The sequence below is a fragment of the Phyllostomus discolor genome, chromosome 13, assembly GCF_004126475.2.
Source record: "Phyllostomus discolor isolate MPI-MPIP mPhyDis1 chromosome 13, mPhyDis1.pri.v3, whole genome shotgun sequence".
Classification (NCBI taxonomy): domain Eukaryota; kingdom Metazoa; phylum Chordata; class Mammalia; order Chiroptera; family Phyllostomidae; genus Phyllostomus; species Phyllostomus discolor.
The window spans coordinates 43,915,909-43,939,918 of NC_040915.2; the positions used below are offsets into that span (position 1 = coordinate 43,915,909).

The window sequence follows — 24,010 nt, forward strand, 5'->3', positions numbered from 1 at the left end:
TCTCCGAACAGGGAACGTTTAATGTCTGGGAAGCTGTGCGCATCCAGAAGGCTGACTAGGACAGCCGCCCTGGTCCCCCCGCACCTGAGAGAAGGCAGCCAGAGGCCGGTCCGCCGGAGACAGCCGCACCCATCTGGCCTCCTGCCGCCTCCCTGCTGGGCCACCACCAGTGCCCGCAGACCTCGGTGGGGCCTCAGGGCAGCAGCCCCGCGCGCATCTGGAAGGCCAGGCCGTCCCCTCGGGTGGCTTGCTGGGAAGAGAGCACACAGGAGGGGCCTGTCACAGACAGAGCTGGGGGTGGGCCCTGGGCAAGGGGGCGACACCTACCTTGTTGATCTCCCTGTGTCGCTCCTTAGTTACAATTTCTTCCAAGACCTCACCGTCTCCCTTGATGAGCCTGGGGAGGAGGGGCGCGGGCTGAGCCTCTAGCACCAGAGCGACAGAGCCACGGCCACCCGCCCGGCAGAGGGACGCCCGGCCTCGGCCCCACCCCTCCCTCTCTCCCACCCTTCGGTCAGGGGTGAAGGTTCCCGGGTAGGGGCTCTGCCACCAGATCAGCCCACGGTGGCTCTGTGACGACCCCCTGAAGGCCCTTCCAGCCCCTGCACCGGCTTCCTTCAGGCAACGGGGAGGAGAGGCCCCGGAGTTCTCCTCTCCCAGCCCTTGGCCTTTTCAGCAGCCACAGCCCCTCCCCCCAACAGTGCCACCAGGGGCAGGGCCCCACCAAGCACTTCGCACCTGGTGCGCCCAGTCTCGGGGTCCACCACCTTGCGGATGACGCTCTGCCGTGCATCCCACTCCTCCTTGGTCATGGGCTTCATGGCCTGGATGCGCGATTTCTGCTCGTCCGTCAGCACTGCAAGGAGAGGTGGCAGGGAGGTGGCGGTTGGATGGCCGGGGGCGGGCCCACTCTGTCCTGCACCCCAGCAGCTCGGTACCTGGGCCGTCCTCCTCCTCCCCGGCGGATCGGTGCCACTGGTCCAGCGAGGGGCCTGGCAGAGCCTCGGGCTGCTGCACCTTTGCTTTCTCCTTGCCTTTCTTCTTCAGCTTCTTCTTCCTTTTCTTCTTCTTCCTCTTCTTGTCCTTGTGCTTCCCCTTCCTCCGCCCATCGCTGGAGGAAGAGGAGGAGGACGAGGAGGAAGAGGAGCTGGAAGAGCTGGAGGAAGAGGAGGAGGAGCTGGACCGTGCCCGCCTCCGCGCCTTGTGTTTGCTTCTCTCTGTGACGCAGGGAGAAGGCAAGGCTGGAAGGCCGGGAGGGAAACCTTTGTCCCCTTGCTCTGGCCCGGGCAGGCTCAAGCCTAGCGGAGGGATGAGGCCTCCTGGGAGGGATCAGCACGCCCTGGAGAGGCACCTTCTGGGCTCCGCACAGTCGCTGGCCAGGGGCAGGGTGGCCAAACCCGGCGGCTCAGGCGCAGCTGCACAAAAAGCATGATTAGGCGCTCCCGATAAGAAACCCATGCTGAGTAGGCACCCCAGCCCCTGGATCCTGGGTGTCTCAACCCAGACATCTACGTTGTACTCTCTGCACCCCTCTGACTACTGCTCACTGCGATTTCCCCACAACTGTTCCCAGGAAGCCCGCCCAGCTGCCTGCAGCTTCCCCACCAAGTCCCGGCGCTCCGTTCCCATTCCTCCTGGTCCTCACCCTCTGCCCCAGAGGAGGTGGTGCTGGCCTTGCGGCCTTGCGATCTAGAAGCCGAACAGCTCTTCCGGGCGTCCTTACTGCTCTTTTTCCTTCTCTTTTCGGACCCTCGCCCCCGGGACCGGCTGCGGCTCCTCGAGCGCTTGCGAGAGCCAGAGTGAGCCATAGCGCCGCGGACTGGAGACGGGGAGACGCGCTGAAACTCAAGTTCTCAGGGCAGGCCCGAGGGCTGGGCTGCAAAGTCCTCGGGGGCCCACTACCCCATTCCCTACCCCGGAGCAGGATATGAGAAACTCCGCGACAATATCACGACTCGCAATCACCCCCAACCCTGGGAACTGCAGAGCCTCCGCTGCGGCCCCTTTAAGGACCCGCCCCCGCCGGGACGCTCACGCCTGCGCAAGTGGCTCTGGGGCCCTTAGGAGCCGCCGGGACCCTCACCCGCGAGGTGGGTCCTGAATCCCTTTTCACGCGCTCCTACCCTCCACCCCCACGCCCTCGGTCTTAAAGAAGGTCCCCGAGCTGTTCTGTTCCCTCCTAAACTGCCCCCTGTCCCGCTCCACACCACGCCTTCGCGTGAGGAAGCGGCTGCAAGGCGACTTCCGGCCCGGGGCGGTGCTCCGGAAGGCCCTCCGGCTGCGAAGCGGAGCGCTGCTGCCTTTGGTTCTGACGTCCCACGTTCCGTCTCTGGGGCGGCTCGGGAAACGGAGCCAGGCGCACCCACTTCCGTTTAGGAGGCGCGCTCTGGAGATCCAGGTTCCACCTCTACGCAGGTGGAGGTCGTGCTGGCGTCCGCGGCTCCCGGCCCAGAGTCGTGCCTGGCTCCAGACCCCGAGCTCGCAGGCCCTTTGCTGCAGCTGTGCCCTCCTCCAAGACTGTCCTTCCAGCGCGCCCGCAGCACCCCGTCTCCCTCACGTCCCAGCGGAGGCGACCCTACTGCGCGCCGCTCCCCAGCCTGGGTTGTCTGCAGACCTTGTCCACTCCATTTGGCCGTGAGCTCCCGGGCTGAGAAGCCCTGGTCTTTCCAACGTCCGCAATCAGTAGTACGGACACCACCGACTCAAATGCCCATAAGGGGCACTGAGATCGTGGCAGCGAACGAGGGACTCCCGGGACGGGGTGCACCGCAGGTCCGCTTAGAATGGGCGCCTGAGACTCCGCTCCAGCCGGTGTCTGCGGTGTGGGGATGGTGCCTGGAGTCTCCGGGTGTCCCCACAGAAGCCGGAACTCGTGGTTTCAACATGGAAATCCCTGGTTTTCAAACGTGCCACCCAGTGTGCACAGCTGCACTCCTCGCCCAAACCAGGGCCACGGAGTTGCAGACTCTTCAATAACAATGACTGCAGCAAACGCAGGCAGATGTGGTAAAGCGCTTTATAGATTCTGTACCTCACCTGGCTCTCACAGCAGCTGTGGGACACAGGCACTCTCCTGGTGGGGAAACTGAGGCACGGAGGTCAAGTGGTTTGCCCATGGTCACGGAGCTGGCAGTGGCAGAACCAGAATCTGAACCCGGCGGTCTGGCCCCAGGGCCCCTACTCTTAACCCCTCCACAGTAGCCCCCAACGCCACCTGCATCCCCCTTACAGGCGGGGACACTCACCCCCCCAGTCGTGGTGTCTGATGCCGACAGCTCACACCTGTACATTTCTCTGGAAGATTCCCTTGGCCACTGGGAGCCACTTGTCCTGGAGGTGGATGTCTGGGAAGTTTCTCTCTCCCCCCACCCCACCCCTACACACGTACATGACCTCTCCGGACACAGCCTGCTGTCAGACTGATGCGGGGGCAAACGGGTGGACTCAGGCTCCAGAGCCGCCACGGGCCCAGCCTAAGTTTCGACGCCACCTGAACCCACGTCCTGGGCCAGCTCCTTCCTGCCGTGTCCTGCGTCCCAGACGCCCTTCCCTTGACAGTGCTCCCTTGATGACCAGGAATCCCCTTCTCAGGCTCTGCTTCTAACGAACCCGGCCTAAGCCAGCCGCCTGCTGAAAGAGGGACCTGCCTGTCCTCTGGAACCAAGACGCGCTGAGGGGTGCAGGAGTTTATTTCTGCCCTGCCTGACACGAGGTGGCAGAGCCCTCTGCCATCTCGCTGCCCCCACCCCCCGCAGGTCCCGACCAGGCTCAAGTCAGTGCGCACACGTCCACGGTGGCGGGCTCCTCTCGGGTGAAGCCGTCGCCGAAGCCCTCGTCGTCCACCAGGTCGGGCTTGCGGCAGCACATGGGGCAGAGGCGGTTGCGCACGGCGGAGGCCCGGAGCCAGACGACGAGGTTCCATCGCTCGCCGGTGCCCAGGGGCCGGGCCCCGTGCAGCTGGCCGCCCCGGTGCAGGACGCCCCGGCCCACAGCGTGCTCCACCTCCAGGGGCTTGACCAGAGCTGGAGGCCCCTGCGGACAACTAGACTCAGGCCTGGGCACTGCTGGCTACCCCAGGCCCTGCCCGGTGGGCCACACACACTAACCTGGAAGAAGCCCCCGAAGTATAGGGCGCCCCCGGTGAAGGCCTTGCCCAGGGCCACGTTGATGGTCAGCTCGGCATTGTCGTAGTGGCAGCCCAGCTCTCGGTCCTGGCCCGGTGCGTACTTGACCACGAAGGCCCTGTGGCTGTCCAGCCAGGCCCCCCCACAGTCAGGGTACAGCAGGGCCATCAGCGGCCGCAGGAAGCGCTCCCGCAGCGGCGTCACCAGTGGCTCATCCAGGCCCAGCTCATGTAGCAGCACCTGGGAGGAGGGTCCTGGGGTCAGTAGCGAAGCTGGGGGGGCCTCACCCTGGGTCCCTGGGATGTCCCTCGACTTGTTTAACTTCATGATCCTTCCAAGATTCATCTTACAGATAAATCGAGGCACAGAGAGGGCCACACCGCTGGGCCGCAGCACTGCGGGGGAGTCCCCCACAGCCAGGAGTCCCTGCCGCCTCAGCCCCCAGGGCAGAGCCTCACCCACCCCGTAGTTGTTCATGGTGTTGGGCCGCCCCTTGGGCAGGTCCGACTGCTCGAAGTGCTCCAGCTCCTCCAGCAGGGCCTGGCAGAACGGCGCCGTGAACACCGGCAGCCGGTAGATCCGCTTCTCCTCTGCAGGGACAAGGACAGTTCGTCGCCTGGGAGCTCGGTGCGGGTTTCAGCCTGCGTGAGCGGTGTGAGCCCGGGCAGGCCCTTCCCCTTCCCCAGTCCCACTTTCCTCTGCTGGACAATGCGGAGAACTCAGGCACCCCCCTCCCAGGGCTGTCACAGCAGTTCAGTGATGCACCGTGTGTGTGTGTGTGTGTGTGTGTGTGTGTGCGCGCGTGCAGCAGGGGACGTGTATTCTCCAGCCGCCCTTGTCCCAGGAGCCTCTCATCCTGCCTCCACGGTGACCACTAGGGTTCGGGCTCAGATGTGAGTCCGATGAGGCCCTGAGGTGGGAAGGGGTCGCAGCCCAAGGACGCCCGGTGGGCCAGCTGCAGAGCCGTGCCTGGACCATGGAGCCGGCCTCAGGGTCTCTCTGCACCCCTCTCCCCAGCGAGCCATCAGAGTCTGCACCCCAACTCAGGTGTTTCCTGGGGCCTCTTCCCCCAGGGAAGGCTGAGAGGGGCCATTCTTTCTTGCCAGGCTCTGGGGGTGGGGGGAGCCTGACTCAGCATGGAAATGGGAACTTTTCTTGGCAGCCACAGCAATGCCCCAGGGGGCCAGGGTGACTCAGCCAGCTCCCAAGCACCTGGCCCCATTCAGACCGCCTCCTTGCAAGCTCAGCCGGTCAGGAGTAGATGGCAATGAGAGCCCCTCCTACCCCACCCTGCCCCTTGGGGCACTTCATTCCACATTCCATCCACCTGGTCCTCAACAGGGCGCAGGCTCCCAGAGTGGAGTGGCCTTTCCATCTGTCCCCACAGTGTCCCCCGGGCCCAGGACAGCAGGAATCATAAGCTGAGGAGACACTTTCTGTGCAGTTACTTAGCTCCAAGCCCTCCATGTGCATCGCCTCTCACTTGGGCATCACGACACCTTTTAAGGTGGGTGTACTATCAGTTCCGTTCCCCAAACGGGGAAACCGAGGCAGACAGAGTAAGGAACTTGCAAGGCTCCCCCACCCGGGGACTTGTGCTGGGTCTAGGCAGTGGGAGATGACCCGGGCAGTACAGCGGAGACACTGGCGTTTGGCATGGCCGGGAGCCCCGGCTCAGGGCCACAGCGGCTCTCTGGCAGCCCCTCCCACAGCTCCACGTCCCGGCAGCTTCAAGAAACCTCACTCTTGCCCACTGCTCAGGCCTAGGGACGGATTTGCTCCCCTCCGGTGCTGGCCCCGCTGGGGTGCTTCACCCCAGCCCACACCTGTCCCAGGTGTCCTTCTGTCAAGGCCTTGGGTCCGGCCCCGCTGGCTCACGCCTGACACGGGCACTGAATAACTGTGTCTCGGGTGAGTGGGTGAGTGAGTGAGTGAGTGGATCCAGCTGCCCCGCCCCGGTGCCTTCCTGCTCCTGCTGGCTGGGGTTTTGGAGTCTCCCACCCCCGGGTCCTGCCAGGTCCCGGGCCAAGAGCTCACCGGAGACGGTCTCCAGCCGCTGCAGCAGCCCCTCGAGGTTTGCTCCCGGCAGTGTGCTGTACTCGGCCGCGGCCAGAAACTCGGGAGCCAGCGCCGCATCCTGGGGGCAAACCACACACCCACTGTGGGGCGGGCAGCCCCCCGCCCCAGCCAGGGCCTCGCCTCCTCCCGGTAACCCCCCGCCTGCCTGGTACCTGCAGCGGGCTGTAGATCTCGGGCCGCACCGGGTGGTAGGAGCTGGCAATGAGGGCTTTCCTGGCTGCCGACTCCTGCCCCAGCCGCTGCCGCCGCCGCACCTCCTGCTCAAGCTGGGGCGGCACAGCACCTGCTTACCAGGACGGGCCTCCCAGTCCCTCCAGGCCATTGTACAGATGAGGAAACCAAGGCTGAGGAAGGCCAGAGCAGGCCAGGCTGGGAGCCAAGTCTCCCCATGCTTCTGACTCTGGTGGGTTGACTGCAGGTGCCAAGCTGCTGGCTGAAGGGGACTCCTTCCAAAGGGGGCCCACCCCACTCTGGGCTGCACCAGCCTCAGCCAGGCTGGGATGAGGACCCCTCAGGTGCACCTCAGCCAGCTGGAGCCACTCAGGGAGGGGGACAGAGTCCCAGCCAAGTCTGTGCCCCAGCAGCTGCAGAGGCCTCGCCGGGAGCTTCCACCACTAACCCACTAGTGAGGGAGGAGCAGGGCACAGGGAGCATCCCCAGTGCCACCGAGAGAGGGTCAGGGGAGGGACGGCCGGGAGCCTGGCGACCCTGTGGGACCTCAGCCCCAGCTGCTGGGAAACCTGGAGCAAGCGACTCCCCTCTCTGAGTCTAATGTTTCCATCTCAAAAGGGCGTGAAGTAGACAGCTTGGCATTTTCCTTTTTCCTGGTGCCAGGCCTCAGGTCAGCCCCAGCCGGTGAGTGGACACAGGAAAGGGGAAAGGCGGGTTTAGGGGCCCTCCAGGGATCTGGGCTTGGCAGGCCTGAGGCCGGGTGACCCCCTCAAACTGCTGACACGCATGTAGAAAGGAAGATCTAGGCTGGGAGTGTGGGGGTGTTGGGGGGTGTGGAGTGTTACCTCTTCTAACAGCTGCTGGAAGTCCTTGGGGCTGACGCAGCCTCGGCTGCGCAGGATCTGGGGGCAGAAAGGTCAGTGAGCGCGACGGTACGACGGTGTGACTCTGAGCAAATCACTTAACATCTCTGAGCCACGCTTTCCCCGCCTACGACGGAGAGGAGAGCCCCGGCCTCACAGCGTCCTGGTGAGGATGAAATGCGATAAGCGCTCCACCCAGAGCTGGGCTCCCGGCTGCTCTGCCAACACCGAGCCAGGCCCTGCCGTGAGCACTGCGCGTACACGTCAGTCTACCCACTCCTCACGACAGCCCCACGAAGGAGGTGCTGTCATCCCCCGTTTAAGGGGAGACAACGGAGAAGCGGAGCCGTTCTTGTTGTCAGACCTGAGCACGCGGGCAAAGCAAAGGACCTGGGGACAAAGGCCCCTCCTCCGCCAGCCTTCCCGCCCCGTTCTCTGCAGGACGGATAGCGGCCACTCACCGGGCCGTAGTCCTGGCGCAGCTGCTCCTCGCCCCGGAAACGCACGTGCAGCCCGTAGCGCGCCACGTACAAGTTCTCGGAGCAGAAGCAGGCGCAGCGACAGAAGCGCCTCGAGGCACCTGCCGTCGCCATGGTGAAGAGGCGTGTGCGGCCCCGCCCGCTTCCTTAGGAGCACTTCCGGGTACGCCCCCCGAGGGGTGTGGCACCAGCGGCTGAGGGTCCGGTCTAAATTTCCCAAGCGCGGGAAAGAACGAAGACTCCGCCCCAGCTAAACAGCCTGCGGTGCAAAAAGATGATCCGGGCCGGGAGTGGAGGTGGTGGGGAGGTGGCTGCTTGCTTCGCCTTACTGTGTCCGCATCCACGAGGCGGGGCTTACTCGCCCCACTTTCCAGATGGGTGAACCGAGTCACATCTTCACAGGACGTGGAGAGGCAGGGACTCGGAACCCAAGACCTTTGGCTGCCTCCTTTTTCTGCTCGGAGCTTTCGTAGAACCATCCGACCGCACAAGGACGGTTAAAAGCGCTCTGCGGTTCTCTCTCGTTTCCTCCAAACGCTGCGAACCATCCCGTCCTGTGCGTCTGAGCTTGGGTTTAGCATTTTTCCCGAGTCCCTGCGTCCCCTCTCCCGCAGTTTCGGGTTTCTCCGCCGGTTGCCCTAGTGTCTCACGAAAATGCTCCGTCCGGCGTGACTTCCGGCGACTCTCCTGAAACTTTCAGGTGTGTGTGTGTGTGGGCGGGGGAAACAGGGCGTGGCCTGCCCGCGACCACATCCCGCACAGGCAGATGAGTGATATTTCTCTTATAGAGCGTGCGTCCCAACCTCGGGGAGACCCGTCACAGCACACACGGGGACCCCATCGTTGTTGGTAGACACCTTCATACACATTCCACTTACAGTCAGAGTTGCACACTCATGCACACCCTCACACCTACTCAGTACATTCACATCCCGCACGCACCTGCTCACGCTCACAGTCCTGCTCCTTCTATGTGGCAGCCTGAGCTGCAAGGTCCACCCGCTGCTCTCTCTGGAGCCCCAGGGCCCAGAGGGAGATGGGAGACGTGCGCACCCTGGGGAGCGGTGCCGGGCCGTCCTCCCCCGCGGTCTCCATCAGCACGTTTGGGGCTCCAGGGCTCCAGCCAGCGTGGTGTCCCTGCCTTCCCCCCAGTACTTTGCAGGAAGGGCCTCCGCTCTCTAGGCAAAGCCTACACCAACAGCCTGCGTGGTTTTCACACTGGCTGGGCTGTCAGACCGTCCTGAGTGGGCATGTCTCAATGAGTGTGGAAGGCGAGCACATGGAAGTGTGTTTTGAGTGACAGACAAGGTCCCTGCCCTCCTGAATGTCTCAGTCAAATGAGGGGAGACAGGAGCAAGGAAACAATTACGTGACCAAGTTATGTTCACGTGGTCGTGAGGGCTCAGAGACAAAGTGGGTGGCGATGGCATGGCCAGTGCCTGCAGGTGGCCTCTTTAGACAGGTGGCCAGGGCGGGCCTCGGAAGAGTGACATTTGAGTTGAGCCCTGACTGCTGCCGCAAGGTCTGGCAGGCAAGGGCTGCAGGCAAGGGAGCTGAAAGTCCCTTAACATGGCGGTGGGCGGGGCGGTGGGCGGAGCCTGCACCGGCAAAGGTTATGAGAGGTCGAGCGGTAGGGAACCGGGCCAGAGTGCTATTGTGGGGCCAGAGTGGTATTGTGGCGGCCTCAGCGGGCATAGGAGGCCAGGGCTAACATTTTAGAGTTTACCCTCCACGCAGAGGGCAGCTGTTTAATCCTCACAGCAAACCCTAAGAGGAACTATCCCCATTTCACAGCAGAACTGGAAACTGAGGCTCAGAGAGGCCCAACGACCCACCCAAGGTCACTCGACTTGTAAGGAAGGGGTAGAGTCCGGAACGGACCTCAGACTTGACTCTGCAGGGTTGTTTGTAAAGGTGCAGCCCCCTCCCCCACTCAAACAGAAAATCAAGGTCACTGGGCCACGGGGACCCTAGGCCCAGCCCGCGTGGCCTGAGAAGGTGTGTAAGGTTTCACGGGCATCTTGATTGCCCAGCGATAGCGGAGGGCCCTGCTCTCCAGGACTGGGTGCATTTCCCCAGCATGATGCTCAGCGTGCCCCCGCTGACGTTGTCCCCCAGCAGGCCCGCCCCCGCCTCCTGCACTCGGTCAGGTTTCTCCCCTTCGCAGCCCTTTGCAAGATGAGCCTGTTCCGCTTGTCAGCTTAGACGGGGCCCTCCCCGTGGCCCCCCTCCTCCGCAGTGTCCCCTCCCCCACCCCACCCCAGCCTGGGCTCAGTCACCAGAGAATACGGCAGCAAGAGTAATACTAACAGTAAACACCAAATCAACGTGCCTTGCAGCAGCAATGACGTACTTTTATTAACTACAGGATGCATTTCCACCATCTCCATTTCACAGGGGAAACTGAGGCTCGGTGAAGTGCAGGGGGACCTGTCTAGGGTCATAAACCCAGTGAGAATTAGAACACCCACCTTGTGTGGTTCCAGAGTGGCATGTGTGTGTGCATGTGTGTGTACATATGCATGTGCATGCATGTGTGTTTGCACATGTGTGTAGCACTTTTTGTTTAATGAACATGGAACCCCTATAAAAAAGGGTACAACTCATAAGTGTGCCATTTGGTGAGTTTTCACAAACTAGACACCAAGATCCAAAACAGAACATTCCAGCTTCACCGAAAAGTGCCCCCCATGTCCCCTCATCTCAGTCACTACCCATCTCCCACGGGTTTCAAGAGCAAAGATCCATTCTGGAATTTGCTACAAATAAAATCACGTCATATCAGTATTTTGCATGCTGCCCCTTTCACTCAGCATCACGTTCTTGAGATTCCCCTGTGGTGTGTGTAGCAGCAGTCAGTTTTTTTCACGGCTGTATAGTATTCCGCAGGAGTGCCCGCCCATTTCCTCCCATTCATCTAGCCAATCCATAGTGGACGGGCGTGTGCGTTGTTTCGGGTTTTGAGACGCCATGAATGCAGCTGCTGTGAGCATTCTTTTTTTCCCCATTGCAGCAAAATTTACCGTTTTAACCATTTTAATAGACTTCTTTAGAGCAGTTTTAGGTTCAATGCAAGAGCTGCAAGCACAGAGATTTTTCATATGCTTTCTGCTCCCCACCTCACACATACAGAGCCTCCCCCACTGTCAACTTCCTGTGCCAGACTGGGACATGTGTTACAGTCAATTAAGTCACAACGACACCTCATTACTCCAAGTCCACAGTGTACCTTAGGGCTCAGTCTTGGCGTTGGGTGGTCTATGGTTCTGACCGTGTGTAGTGATGCATGTCCCCCATTGCAGTATCATACAGAGCGGTTTCACTGCCCGAAAAATCCTCCGAGCTCCGTCTGTTCACCCCCCCTCCTCCCAGCCCCTGGTCACCACTGACGGCTTTACTGTCTCCATCGTATGCAGCCTTGTCAGGCCGGCTCCTTTCACGTGGCACCTAAGCCTGTGAGGTTCTTTCGAGTCTTTTTTAGCACCGAGTAATATTCCACCATGCGGATGGACCGCAGTTTATTTATCCACTCACCTGAAGGACATCTTGGTTGCTCCCGAGTTTTGGGGGTTGTGAGTGAAGCTGCCATACAGATACCCATGGCGAGGTTTTCCTTCGGACACACGTTTCGCCTCGTTTAGGTGAACACCAAAGGGCGTGGTCGCTGGATCCTCTGGGAAGAGTGTGCTTAGTTTTGTAAGAAGCCTCCAAACCGTCGTTTTGCATCGCCCCCCCCCGCCCCGCCCGCAGCCACGGAGAGTTCCGGCGGCCCCAGGTCCTCGGCAGCAAGAGGCGGGATGGGACCGTTCTGCTGGGTGTGTGACGTGTTTAATGACGTGTGATGACGTGTGACAGCTGGTCCCTAATGATGTGTGATGCTGAGTATCTCTTCATAGGCTTATTTGCCATGTGTACATTTTCTTCGTTGAAGTGTCTGTTTAGGTCTTTCGCCTCTTTTAAAAATAATTTTTGTTTTTTTTATTGTTGAGTTTTAAGAGTTCTCTGCACCTTTTGGATAACAGCCCTTGTTTCAGGCAGTTTTTTTGCAAATATTGTCTCCCAGTCTGCAGCTCATCTCCTCACCCTCCCAACAGTGTCCTTTATCGGAGCAGAAGTTTTCGGTTTTAACGAGGTCCAGCTCATTGAGTCTTCCTTTCACGGATCGTGCCTTTGGTGTTGTGTCTAAAGAATCACCTCTGTACTCGAGGAAATTTGGATTTTCTCCTGTGTTATTTTCCAGCAGTTTTATAGTTTTGTGTTTTGCATTTTAGGTCTGTGATCCATTTTGAGTCCGTTTTTATGGAAGTGTAAGAACTGTGTCTACCTTCTTTTTTTTTTTTATTTTTTTGCACGTTGGGTGTTCAGTTTTCCCAGCACCGTTGGTTGAAAAGGACCGTCTGTGCTCTGTCGTACTGCCTTCGGGCCTCTGTCAAAGGTCAGCTGACGCTATGGGTGCAGGTCTATTTCTGGGCTTTTATTCTGTTCCATCGATCCGCCTGGGCTTTTGGTCAACGCAGCACCGCGCAGTTTCCTGTAGCCTCACCGGCGGCCCTGCAGTGGGGAGGCGTCAGGCTGCCGTTCACGTCTCTCCCCGTCACTGTCGTGCTGGCTGTTTCCACACAGCGAAGCCGCCGGAGCCGGGATGTGGGCCCGGGGCTCTGCGTTGCTGGAACCCGTGGCCAGCCCTCACAGGACGGGCTCTGCAGGGACAACCAGATACCTGCTTTTGCTTGTGCGCAAACGGTCCCCTCCCTCAACTGTATTCTGTCCCTTGTTTCCACTCCGTGCATTTAGAAGGTCAAGGTCATTCCGTGCCTTTATGTACGTGTGATGACGTGTGACAGCTGGGTAGCTTTGAGCACAGCGAGGTGTGCAGGTTTGTCTCTGCTGCTATAGCGTGTTCCCGCGAGTGGAGCTCCGTGCCTGTCTGGCCAGTTCCCTGCGGAAGGGTCTGGAAGTTACTTCCAGGCTTTCGCTGCTGCAGTAACGATCCACAGGCTAGTGTCTTTGCTCCCCTCCACAAGCCTGTCTGTAGAAGCACTCCCACTGGGTGAAAAAAGAAGTGCGTTTTCAGGTATGAACGCTGCCACGTGCCCCTTAAGGAGGCTGTCCCCTGGGACTCCCACAGGCTGTGTTGTTACACAGGAGAGCCCGCTGGGCCTCTGACCCAGGACGAGGGATTGTGGGAGAAGTCTCGCCCCACCTGCGGCCCCTCTGGCCTTGACCCACTCCCCCCGGCTCTCAGTTCGAGCCACCTGGGTCCCCTTCTGCTCCTCCGGTGGCCAGGCGAGTCCCCCCTCAGAGCCTTTCAGCCTGCAGTTCCCTTCGCCTGGAATGCCCCTGCCCCAGACCCCTGTCCTTCTCACCCGTCACCTGTCTCAGGGGGCCCTTCCCAGGGACAGCGGCCCACGGCCCCGCCCAGCTTGACTTCCTTTCCAGCAGCACTTCCTGGACCCAGAGACTGCCCCGTGTATTTTACTTGTTGATTTCCTGCCCGCAACCCCCCCCACCCCCACCCCCCGCCCCGCCTCCGCCGCTTCCAGAAGGATGGGCGTCTCCTGCCTCTTCTTCACACCCAGCGGCGTTCCAAACACCCGGCACCAGCACTCACGCCGTGCACGGTGTGGCCTCCGCTCCCTGTTGCCGCGCCTCTGCTCGATTTCTCTCCACAAAAGGTGTCCCTTCCAACATATGAATTGGCTTGTTTACTGTATGTATCGCCTGAGTCCCTCGCCACAATGTCAGTGCCAGAAGGGCAGGGATCTTGTCGCTCCATTGTCGTGTCTCGAACGCCTAAAATGGTGCAGGGCACATAGTAGGTCCTGGCTATGTATTTGCTGAGTGGATGGATGAATGAATGAATGAATGAATGAATGAATCAATCCATCCATGAAGATCATAACCTCCACCTTCCAAAGAAAAAGGTCCCAGGCACCTCCAGCCCCGGAGGCCACCGCCTAACGCGAAGGGCTGCTGGGCGAATGGGGCGGGGCTCGCCGCAGGTGGGCGGGCGCGAGATCTGGCCCCGCCCCCGAGGCCCCGCCCCTCCTGTCAGCCGGCCTCTGGGCTCCGACCTTGCAGCGGCGCAGCTCGGGCGGGAGGCGGGAGGAGAGGAGCGGAGCGGATGCCACGGGGCGAACGCAGCGCTGGGCGCAGTCTCCAATGAGCGGCGCGCGGTCTGCGCCCCTGATGCCCCGAGTCCACGGCGCCCCCTCCTCACGGCTTACTCGGTGCCAGGTAAGGTAACAGCTAAGAGCGCGGCGCTCAGGATCTCCGATCCGGGTCCCTTCCAGGCCCGGGTACCAAGCGAGGCGTCGGCTGGGGGCGTCTGGGTCCCCCCGCCCCCGGGTGCAGTAGGCATCTCCGGTGAAGGTGGGAGCCTCCCGAGAGCCTCCCCGACCCCGCTCCGGTACCCCGGCGCCCACGGCCGCAGGTCCCAGCTCCACCCACCTCCTCTCCCTGCCCCCGCCTCCCCTCACCGTTCCTGCAGCATCCCTTCCAAGGCTGCAGGGTGAATGTTGCATTTTTTTTAACCCCTCAAGCGCTGCCGCCTCTTAGAAAATGGTGGGAATGCCTTTGGGGGAGGATTCTGGGGTGGCTGTCCACCCAGGATCGGCCTGGCTCGTTTTCTGAGGGTGCTCCCCCACCCCACCCTCAAATGGAGCCAGCTCGCACCCCCTGAGCTCCTGGGGGCCTCCTGGGCCCACCGACTGTGGTGAACACCGACCCCGGGTCTGCTCAGCTGGCCCATGGGCTGCAGCTGCCCAGTCTCTTGTGCAAACCCCCGGTCAGTGAGGCCTGTGGGTTCTGGGGCCCTCCCTGATTTCTGTGCCTCTGTTAAAACAGGGTGCCCCCTCCCCAGACCTGCCCTCTGCCCGGTGCGCTCCCCACCCTCCCGCCCCGGAGGTAGGCTGGCCTCCGTTTCCTTCTCTAGCTGGGACAGAGGCCAGTGACAAGAGGAGGCTTGTAGGGAGGCCATGGTAGCTCCACAATTTGCCTCCCCCGGGGCCACCAGTTACCTGGAATAACCTTCGAGTCCCGGCACAGGACTTGGTGGGAGTCAGGATGGAGCACTGCGGGCCAGCCCTGTGCCGGCCATGTGTCCGGAGACCGTACGGTGACACCGTGCCACACACCTGGCCTCGGTCAGCCAGTGTCCACTGCGCAGCAGACGGGCCTCTCCGCCACTGGGCCGTGACTCGCCGCACGGGGTGAAAAGTTCACCAGGTTTGGGATGAACCGGACCGCGTGGGCCACTCAGGACCCTTTCCTTTCAGTCCCTGGGGAAGGGCCCCCCCGGAGAGTGAAGTGCTGGGGTTTGGTCCTGCCTTTGCCTGATCTCTGCGGGCCAGCTTCTCCCAGCCCCGTCCCCCAGCCGTGAAATGGGGGTGAGCAACTGGGACGGCCGCCCGCCCGCCCGCCCGGCCCAGGGAGTATCCGAGACGGGAGGCGCCGGGCCCTCGGCACCTGGGCTTGCCCTCAGTAACACCCCGAAACAGCAGCTGCTGTGGGTGCGATCACAATCGTTACTTACGGTCTCCTGGCTGCTCCGGACTTCTATCGTGTGCGCCGGGGGCTGGAGGTGCCGCAACCACCATTTCTTCTCCTGGGAAGAGAAGCCTTTGACGGGCCCCCCGTGGGGATGGGGTCCCTTGCTAATCCTGCATTTGGGGTCAAGGCGAGTGGCCCCGGTTTCCTGAGCCATGTCAGGCCCTGGGTCGTGTCTGCGCTGTCCTCTGGCCACCACCTTGTCCTTGTCCCTTGGGTCACATGTCGCCCGTGTGCCCACAGTTTGCCCTCTAGCCGCACCTGGCTGAGTCCTCCAGGTGAGGCAGAAGCAGAAGGGACATGCCCGTGGCAGTGCTCTGGTCCTCACCTTGCCTCCTGCACCCTGCTGCTCAGTAACTTGAAAAGTCACGGAGGAGCCTGGCTCCAGCAAGGGCTGTAACCCGACCCGAGCTGGACTGGGCTCCGTCAGAGCCTGGAGTAGGAGGGCTCCGCGCTGGGGCCCTGGGGGCCCCGGGTGCCGCCGCTGCTCTGCCCCCAGCTCGCTGGGTGGCTCTGCATGAGCCTCGCTGCCTGGACCTCTGCGTCCCCGTCTGTAAAACGTGGTCCAGCTAGGCTGTGAGGCTGGCGTGTGACATGTGGTTGACTTCGGCGAGATAAACAACTGGGACTCCCAGGCGGGCGGGCGGCTGTCCAATGGGGTCGACAGCAGAGGGGGTGTCAGAAGGAAGCCCCCAGTGACTGGGAGGGGGGCGGGGAGAGCTGGCCAAGCCACTGCGCTGGTCTGACAGATCTGCCTCCGGCCCTGAACCCCAGCTCCTTTCTGGGGGCCGAGGGACTCCCCAGGCCCACCAAGAGGGCAGCCGAGCAGCCGTCCGGCCTCGGCTTGGCCAGCAGGCCCGGCGCGGCAGCAGGCCAGCAGCCGCCCTCCCCGGGCTCCGGCTCACGCTCACCCACTCACCGGCTCCCTGGCCTCTGCATTGCAGCAGGCAGGAGCCGGAGTGGCAGCTCCGTGGGGGTGGGGGTGGAGCAGGGGCCAGCAGGGGGTCTGTCCACTGTCCCCACCTCTGCTCCCTCCCCTGTCCTTGGTCCCACTCAGCCCTGGTTTCCCTTGGAGGGGCAGCTGCCCACAGGGCAACCTCCTTCCCTGGGGCGGATTGGAGCCTGCCTGGAGTGCTGGGGCACGGGCGGGGCTGCGCATGGGGACCATCGCGCCCCCGGGACCTCTCTGCTCCCAGAGCTGCACCCTGCAGCATCGTTGGGAGGGGCTGTTGGGAGGATCAGGACTTTGGAGTTGAGCACCGACTTTGGAACTCTGCAGCCTGGGTTCACACCCAGCTCGGCCCCTTCTTCGCTGTGCAGCTTCAGGCAGGTCACTTCACCTCTCTGCGTCCCAACATTCCCGGCTATAAAGTGGGGATAACAACAGAGCCCACCTCACAGGATTCTGGTGCGCAGTGACGCGGGTGCGTCCCTTAGACCGGGGCCGGGTCAGCTTCGTCCCATGAGGGTGGGCCGTCATCACTGCCCCTGTGGCCATCGTCACTGCTGTCACTGCTGGCCACCCTGCTCAGGGGCAGCCTCTGCTCTCCTTCCACAAACCCTCCCCGTGAGCACTAGTTCTGTGGACCAGCGTCCAGCTCTGTGGTGCGGAGCCCAGGGTCTGGAGCTAGGTGCTTCTGGGCTCACATCCCAGCTCCGCTCCTCACCAGCTGTGTGGCCTCGGGCAGATCCGTGACTGCTCCGAGCCTCAGTTTCTCCCCCTGCTAAACGTGGGTGGCGACAGCACATGGCTCACAGAGCTGCCGGGGAGTGGGGGAGGGGTAAACGAGCTAATGTGTGTGAAGCACACGGGGATCCAAAGGGCGGGGCCCGGGGGCGGGGCTGCGTCACGGGTCTGCCCGCAGCCCCGGGGCACCGGCCATGGGCCAGGCTCCAGAGTCAGGTGCTGGGGTCCTGTGTAGGCAGGCCCGGGTCCTGGCCTGGGTGGCTGCTGGCAGAGTGACAATGGGGCATACGCTTTTGCCTTTCTGTGCCTCAGTTTCCCCCACTGTAAGTAGAGATGTGGAAGCACCGGCCCCCGTGGCATTTTGTGAGGTTTCTGTCCCTGGTTTGGGCACCAGAACTGTGGGGGACGATCTCACGGGCTGGTCCCCCTCCCCGGGACCTACTCAGGGGCTCCTCCCCTTGCCCCGCCCCTCACCCCTCTGCTTGGGGACCACAGAGCTTTGCCCGTTTTGCAAACAGGACGACAAAGACCCCAGGTGGAAAGGGTGGAGCCAGGTCAAGAGGCAGCATTCAGAGGCACATCCCGGCCCCTGCAGGCCCACCCACAAACTCATGCCTCCGGGCCCACATCCCACTGCGTCCCTGCGGCTCCTGTGGGGCCCCAGGCCCCGGGTGTGTCCCAAGGGGCTCGATTTTGGGGGGGGGGTGCTTCAGACAAAGCAGACATCAAGCTCCAGAAAACCCAAAGGGCCTGGGGCCGGGGGTAAGGGCCAACCTGGGCTGGAAGGAAAGATTCTGGAAACCTCCGGGCAGACGTGAACGCCCCCGGGTCGCTCCAGAGCCTGCAGCCGCCCCCTCTTGGTCTAAGAAGGTAAAGGCTTGTTTGGGGAGGAGGGAAGCGAGCAAGCACCCATTAAGCACCCGCTGTATGTGGCAATAACAACCAGCGGCGGCGGCCACGTGCCGGGCGCTGTGCCTGGGACTGGTGTTCGCGCCGATGTTCTACACGGGAAGGAACAGGTTCGGGGAGTGAGCGGTAACGACAGGCGTCGTGGAAACAGAGGCTGTTTATCGCGCTGGTGGCTTCTCTCACCTCCATCTGCGAGGTCCCCCGGGTCCCCGCCCCCCCACTCTCCGACCTCGGGGGGAGGGGCCTCCTCCCCCCATCAAGCCCATCGGCAGAGTCCTGCCTCAGGGCTCTGGCCCCATCTGTTCCACCTACCTGAAGTGTTTTCCCCGAACACAGCCACACGGGGGACCCCCTCGCCTCCTCCAGTTTTGCTCAGGGGCTACCTTCACAGCCCCGTCCTCCCTGGCTGGCACCCCCTATTTAAAATCACCCTCACCCCGCCGTGGCCCTCCATCCCTGCCCCGCCCTTCCCTCCCCCGGCCCTCATCTCTGACACACTGTATCATTTGCTTATTCCGTTTCGGGCATCACTGTGTCACTTGTTACCCGTGATCCCTGTTGAATCCCCAACGGAAAGGACAGAGTCCGGCCCCTAGGGGGCGCTCCATGAACAGCCCTGGAGTGCAGGGACGTCTTCCCAACAGCTCTTTGAAATCGGCTCTCTTGTCATTGCCATTTTACAGATGAGGAAACTGAGGCTCAGAGGTGCCAAGCGACTTGCTTAAGGTCCAGTAGCAAACCGGAACCCCTGGCCCCACGGACGATGGCTTTGCCCCCGTGAGCTGGAGCCTGCACCGCGCCCCCCGCCCCCGGGCCCGCCCAGCGCCAGCCGGCAGGATGCGGCTGTGGAAGGCGGCGGCGGCGACCCTGGCCTTCATGAGCGTCGACGTCGGCGTGACCACGGCCATCTACGTCCTCAGCCACCCGGACCGCAGCCTGCTGGAGGACATCCGCCACTTCAACATCTTCGACTCGGTGCTGGACCTCTGGGCCGCCTGCCTCTACCGCAGCTGCCTGCTGCTGGGGGCCACCATCGGCGTGGCCAAGAACAGCGCGCTGGGGCCGCGGCGGCTGCGGGCCTCGTGGCCGGTGATCGCCCTCGTGTGCCTCCTGGCCGGCATCTACACCATGGCGAAGCTGCTGCTCTTCTCCGAGGTCCGCAAGCCGGTGCGGGACCCGTGGTTCTGGGCCCTGTTCGCGTGGACCTACGTGTCGCTGGCCGCCTCCTTCCTGCTCTGGTGGCTGCTGTCCACCGTGCGGCCGGGCGGCAAGGCCCTGGAGCCGGGGGCCGGCGCCGAGGCCGAGGCTGAGGGCTTCCCCGGGGAGGACCGGCCCGAGCCCGAGCAGGCGTCCGGGGCCACGCTCCGGAAGCTGCTGTCCTACACCAAGCCCGACGTGGCCTTCCTCGTGGCGGCCTCCTTCTTCCTCATCATCGCGGCTCTGGGTAAGTGGGCACCCGCGGGCCCTGGCAGGCACCCAGGTCATCCCCTTGTGAGGGCCGTGACCGCCGCTCCCCTCTTAAATGTCAGCATTTACTGACACGGCTCAGACGTCAGGCCGATGCAGAAGGTCAACGTGGAGAGTGTCATTCCTCGCTCTGCCTCTGACTGCCCTGATCCTCCAGTGCTAAGTGTAGGAAAAGATTCCGGAAACTTCCAAGCAGGCAGGAGGCCACTTTGATTCATTTCTTGTATGCATTGCCACTGTGTCCTTTTTTTCTTTTTTTTTTCCTTTTTTCTTTTTCCCCCCTGTATCCTTATGTGGCTCCAAGCACGTAAGAAGACATTACCCGACCCCTCACTTACACTCTGGTTTGTGTCTTGCTTTTCCTGCTTACCAGCGTATTCTAGAATTTTCCCAGTCGGGGCCTTGTTCTTTCATTTGGCGGCGTGATGTTCCACTGTGTGGTCACACTGTCGCTTATTTCGCCAGTCCCCTGCGGTTGGACTTCTGAGTCCTGTTCCCGTACAACAGGCAACCTCGCCCATAGAGTTTCCCGTGAACGCGGGTCACCTGTGGGATGCATCCCCGGGAGCAGGATCCCCGGGTCCGGGCGCCCTCCGGTTGTGCGGCAGAAAAGACCCGAGACCACCCGAGACCACCCGAGCGCGCCGTCTCTGCTGAGATCGATAAGTGTGGTTTCGTGACACCCTGTTTCGGTTAAATGCACCCGTGTGATGTCCTGTGTATTTGTTCCTGGGGGTCCACATGGTCCGAAAGTGCCACTTAGCCACGCGGGTGGGCAGGTGACGCGGCAGGTGACTTTGCAGGCGGAACGCCACGGGTTCCCGGAGCCACGGGGCTCGGTTCCAGCCCAGCCCTGCCCCTGCCCCGGCCGCGTGACCCTGCCTGGGCGAGTGCTCGCGTGTCTCCCCTGAAGGGGGACTGCTGAAGAGCCGGAATAAAAACAGGGAAAGGGCCCGTTCAGAGCCGTGTACTGCACGGCACGTGCTCCGGAACGTTGGCTGGGAGGAGTCGTCGTCGCATGTTTAACGTGCAGGGACTGGGTCCGGGAGTGGTGCAGCCCGCAGGGCACTCAGAGAGGAGAGGCGGACCCCGGCGCAGGCCCGGTCCTGCAGCCCTGCCCCCGCACCCTCTGGGCCCAGCCCCTCAACTGCTGTGTGATTTTAGGCGAGTCGCCGGACCCCTCTGTCTGGGGCACGGCATCTGTGGAACGGGGTCAGAGGAGCACCCTCCCGCCGGGGGACAGCTGGGTCAGTGAGCCAATAGAGCGGCCCCTCGGGCACTCTGGGCACACAGAAAGGTCCCAGTGCACGCCAGCACCCGGGAGTGTTGGCACGGCCCTTTCCATGTACCCGGTGTTTCTCCTCCTCATGCCTCAGGCCCAAACGTCCCCTCCTCCGAGAAGCCTTCTCAGATTTCCCCGACTGTAATAACGCCAGAGATGTGAAAACCATGAGCCCGCTCTGCCGCCTCCCCTCCCGGCGGGCCCTGAGCCCCTCGGGGGCAGGAGCCGGGTCTGACTCGCCCCGGATCCCACAATACCCGGCTCAGAGGCGAGCTCTCTGAGTGAGCGAGCGTGTGACCAGGCTGTCACCCCTGGGACCTCATTTCTGCCCCCGCCAGGGCCTTGCCGTCAGCTGGTGTGCCCTGGGGGGACACAGGTGTCCTGGCAACACAGGGAAGCAGATGCGGGCACCCACAGGACAGGGGGGAGGTTAAGGGGTCTAATTCGAGGTCAGGCCCCCAGCTTCCCTGACCCCTTCAGGCAAGCTTACGTGACTGCCACGCTCCAGTCTCTCGTCCCGAGGTGGGGACTCACCGGCTCGCCGGGAGAATCCGGGGAGAGGAAGCACGGTGCCTGGCAAAAGTGAGCACTTCCCGAAAGTCAGGGACTGGGGTGACTATTACTTAATTCTCACTCAACAAGCATCCAGGAGGGCTCAGCTTGTCGTGATAATCTAAAAGGAAACCTCATCATCTAAAAGGAAAAGGTTAGTTTTAGTGTTGAGTAGCTCCTAGTAATTGAAATTTCATGGCAACCCAACTACATACACTCGGACGAGTGACTTCATCTCTCTCAGCCTCAGTCTCCTCATCTGTAAAATGGGAAGCATAACGACCCTGTGGCTGTCGGGTTCCTGGGAGGAGCTGGGGGTTGGAAGGAGATGAAGGAGCCCGTGTCTGGGATGACGCTGCTGCAGGCAGAGGTCCTGAGGCAGGAAGCTGCCTGGCTGTCACAAGATGCCCGGGAGGCCAGCCGGCTGGAGCAGCGTGAGAGGGCCCGAGGGGGAGAGGTCGGCGAGCCACGGGGGCCCAATCGGGCAGGGCGCCGGCGGCCTGTTGCCCTGGAGGAGACGGGCGCCGTGGGACTGTTTTGACCTGAGAGACAACAGGACCCGACTTTCGTTTCACAGGCTCCTCTGTCCCCTGCTGGGGGGGTGGGGAGGCCACAGCGGGAGCGAGGGCAGGAGCAAGGGCGGGAGCGGGGAGACTCGGAGGCAGCCCAGGCCAGGTCGGCCGCCGGGACCGGGTGGGGCGGTAGAGGCGGTGGAAGCGGCGGGATCCTGGAAGTATGTGGAGGTGGAGCTGGTGGGATTTGCCGATGGATCAATCGGGGAGTTGCCTGCGGTTTCTGTGCAGATGGTCAAGAGGGTCTGCCCGGCACGGTGCCGGTGTCCCGTCGGGGCTCAGTAAACCTGTCGTGGCTGTCTGGGCGTTCGTGGGTGCTTGCTGGGGTCAAAACTCGGCCAGAGCTCGCCGATGCCCTGCCCCCCCCCCCCGCCAGCCGGTGAACTGATGCGGAGCTTCGGCCTGAGTGCCACTCTGCATCGGGGACCGCGGGGCAGGGCCCTCCAGGCTGCCGCCTTGCGGTCGCGGGGCCACCACCAGCAGAGGGCGCCAGCACCCCACAGACGGCCGCCCTGCCCGCCTGAGCTGGTCTCCTAGAGCCGCCCACCATTCACTCACTGGCCGCGATCGAGCACCCACTGGGTGCCCAGCCCCAGCCAGGCCGTGGCCTGCGGCAAGAGCTACCGTGAAAACAGGGGACCGCTGTGTCCTGACCACACTCCATTCCGTGTCCGTCATTTCCATAGCGCGGGAGTGGGCATGCCGGACTTTGGGGAGGGAAAGGGGCGAGAAAAGACCCCCCCTACACCAGAACCGGCTCGGCCTTGACCCCTGGCCCGTCCTCTCACTTGTTAAGTGGCCTCTGGCAAGTGGCTCAGCCCCCCGAGCCCCTCAATCCACCTCTGTGAAACGGGGGTGACATCCCCCCTCCACTCGCTCTCCCCGCCCACACCCCCCTCCCCCCGGGGCGCGGTGAAGGCGCAGTAAGACAGGCGGGTGGGAGATGACCCAGCCCACGGTGCGGCCTCCCCCGAGAGGCGCGGGCGGCCGCTCCCAGCATGCTGGGAGCCGGAGGGAAGCGGACTTCGGCGGCGGTCCGCCTGGCCGAGCGTCCCTCTCCTCAGCTGTGAGACGGGGGGGCAGCCACCCGCCTCCGAGTCTGGGTCCACGCCCAAGTGCCAAGGAATGCCGCCCAGGCTCCGCGGCCGAGGGCCTGGTGGCCACTGTTAACGCGGACGCAGTCGGTGCAGACTGAAGAGCCCGTGCCTCCCATGTGCCTCCTTGAAAATCAGGGGGCGGGGAGGCCCTTAGCAGCACAGGGGCCCCCACCCCGACCCGCCAGGGCGGGAAGAGGAGTGTGCTGGCGGGGTGTGGGCCTCCAGGGGCTCGGGAGGAAGGGCGCCGGCTCCCGGGGCTGCGGACGCCCCCTGAGCGCCCGTCTCCCGGCAGGAGAGACGTTCCTCCCCTACTACACGGGCCGGGCCATCGACGGCATCGTCATCCAGAAGAGCATGGAGCAGTTCAGCACGGCCGTCGTCGTCATGTGCCTGCTGGCCCTCGGCAGGTAGCCGGCTCGCCGCCCCACGCCCGGCCCCCGCCCCCAGGCCGACAGCAGGGCGGGGGTGGGGGCGGGGCTGAGGTCAGGGGCGGCTCCAAGGGGAGAACAAGCCAGAGAGGCCCCAGGGTCGCCCCTGGTGGGCCTGCCCCCCAGCCGGTCACCATAGTAACCCACCGCCACCCCGGCTCAGCACAGAGGTCCATTTGGCGGATGCACACCCTCCTCCAGGGCCCCCCCTCCCCCGCCCTGGCTGTTTTCCAAGCGGGGAACAAGGGCCGGCCTTGTCTGCCTCTCCGCAAGGAACGGCGCCTGGCCGGCAGAGTCGGGGTTCTTGCCCCCCAGCAAGCACAACCCTGTCCCGGCCCTCCTCCCCCTTAAGGGCTCCAGCTGGGGACCAGCCCGCCCCCACCCCGAGAGGGGCTCAGGCCTGCCAGCGGCGGGAGGGGCGGCGGGCTGGTGGCCGGCTGCCGGAAGGACGTCGTGCTATGTATAACGTCTCTTATCTGCAATTAGCTCGTTTGCCGCAGGTATTCGGGGCGGCATTTTTACCCTCATATTTGCCAGACTGAACATTCGCCTCCGCAACTGTCTCTTCCGCTCCCTGGTGTCTCAGGAGACAAGCTTCTTTGACGAGAACCGCACAGGTTGGTCCCCCCGCCCCCAGCCCACCCCGGGGCCCCGCTCCGCCAGGGTGGGCTCCCCTCACGCTGGGGGACTAGGCAGGCACGTTGGTGGTCTCCGCCGCGCTGGCTTTTCTCGCCGCCCAGTTCAGGATGGAC

General features: G+C 62.9%; 3 protein-coding genes across 8 annotated transcripts in view; 1 reads left to right on the forward strand and 2 right to left on the reverse strand.

The window, feature by feature from the left end:
- On the reverse strand, nt 1-19,885 carry ARL6IP4 (ADP ribosylation factor like GTPase 6 interacting protein 4). Of its 4 annotated transcripts, XM_036014280.1 has the most exons (7): nt 19,874-19,885; nt 2,208-3,214; nt 1,646-1,819; nt 939-1,241; nt 739-856; nt 328-397; nt 1-250 (listed from the first exon to the last, which is right to left on the reverse strand). In XM_036014280.1, the coding sequence occupies exons 3-7, from the start codon at nt 1,806-1,808 to the stop codon at nt 194-196; spliced, it is 711 nt and encodes a 236-aa protein (XP_035870173.1). In that variant the 5' UTR covers nt 1,809-1,819; nt 2,208-3,214; nt 19,874-19,885; the 3' UTR covers nt 1-193. The 4 variants fall into 4 exon arrangements, with proteins under 4 accessions (XP_035870173.1, XP_035870174.1, XP_035870175.1 ...); XM_036014281.1 differs by lacking the exons at nt 2,208-3,214; nt 19,874-19,885 and adding an exon at nt 2,084-2,166; XM_036014282.1 differs by lacking the exons at nt 2,208-3,214; nt 19,874-19,885 and adding an exon at nt 2,124-2,142.
- On the reverse strand, nt 3,658-8,018 carry OGFOD2 (2-oxoglutarate and iron dependent oxygenase domain containing 2). Of its 2 annotated transcripts, XM_028528298.2 has the most exons (7): nt 7,699-8,015; nt 7,220-7,276; nt 6,356-6,469; nt 6,162-6,261; nt 4,587-4,714; nt 4,107-4,364; nt 3,658-4,032 (listed from the first exon to the last, which is right to left on the reverse strand). In XM_028528298.2, the coding sequence occupies exons 1-7, from the start codon at nt 7,828-7,830 to the stop codon at nt 3,769-3,771; spliced, it is 1,053 nt and encodes a 350-aa protein (XP_028384099.1). In that variant the 5' UTR covers nt 7,831-8,015; the 3' UTR covers nt 3,658-3,768. The 2 variants fall into 2 exon arrangements, with proteins under 2 accessions (XP_028384099.1, XP_035870172.1); XM_036014279.1 differs by having other exon boundaries at nt 3,658-4,364; nt 7,699-8,018.
- The window catches only part of ABCB9 (ATP binding cassette subfamily B member 9), a 24,327-nt gene continuing 14,091 nt past the window's right edge, over nt 13,775-24,010 (forward strand). The window contains exons 1-4 of one of the 2 annotated variants that reach the window (XM_036014278.1): nt 13,775-13,953; nt 18,544-19,304; nt 23,123-23,237; nt 23,796-23,875. In XM_036014278.1, the coding sequence (XP_035870171.1) occupies nt 18,698-19,304; nt 23,123-23,237; nt 23,796-23,875 (802 nt within the window). In that variant the 5' untranslated portion in view covers nt 13,775-13,953; nt 18,544-18,697. Of the gene's footprint in view, nt 13,954-18,543; nt 19,305-23,122; nt 23,238-23,744; nt 23,876-24,010 lie in introns of both variants that reach the window. The other variant, XM_028529035.2, reaches the window with a different exon arrangement.

Bases quoted from the DNA above. Each gene is read 5' to 3' on its own strand.
- ARL6IP4 (XM_036014280.1), bottom strand. From the start codon at position 1,808: ATGGCTCACTCTGGCTCTCGCAAGCGCTCGAGGAGCCGCAGCCGGTCC. The intron at 1,242-1,645 runs GTGAGGACCAGG...CCGGCCTTCCAG, and splicing joins CACCTCCTCTGGGGCAGAGG to CCTTGCCTTCTCCCTGCGTC. The intron at 251-327 runs GTAGGTGTCGCC...CTCTCTTCCCAG, and splicing joins GACACAGGGAGATCAACAAG to CAAGCCACCCGAGGGGACGG.
- OGFOD2 (XM_036014279.1), bottom strand. From the start codon at position 7,830: ATGGCGACGGCAGGTGCCTCGAGGCGCTTCTGTCGCTGCGCCTGCTTC. The intron at 6,470-7,219 runs GTAACACTCCAC...GTGCCGCCCCAG, and splicing joins TCCAGCAGCTGTTAGAAGAG to CTTGAGCAGGAGGTGCGGCG. The intron at 4,365-4,586 runs GTGGGTGAGGCT...CCCTCCTCCCAG, and splicing joins ACACCATGAACAACTACGGG to GTGCTGCTACATGAGCTGGG.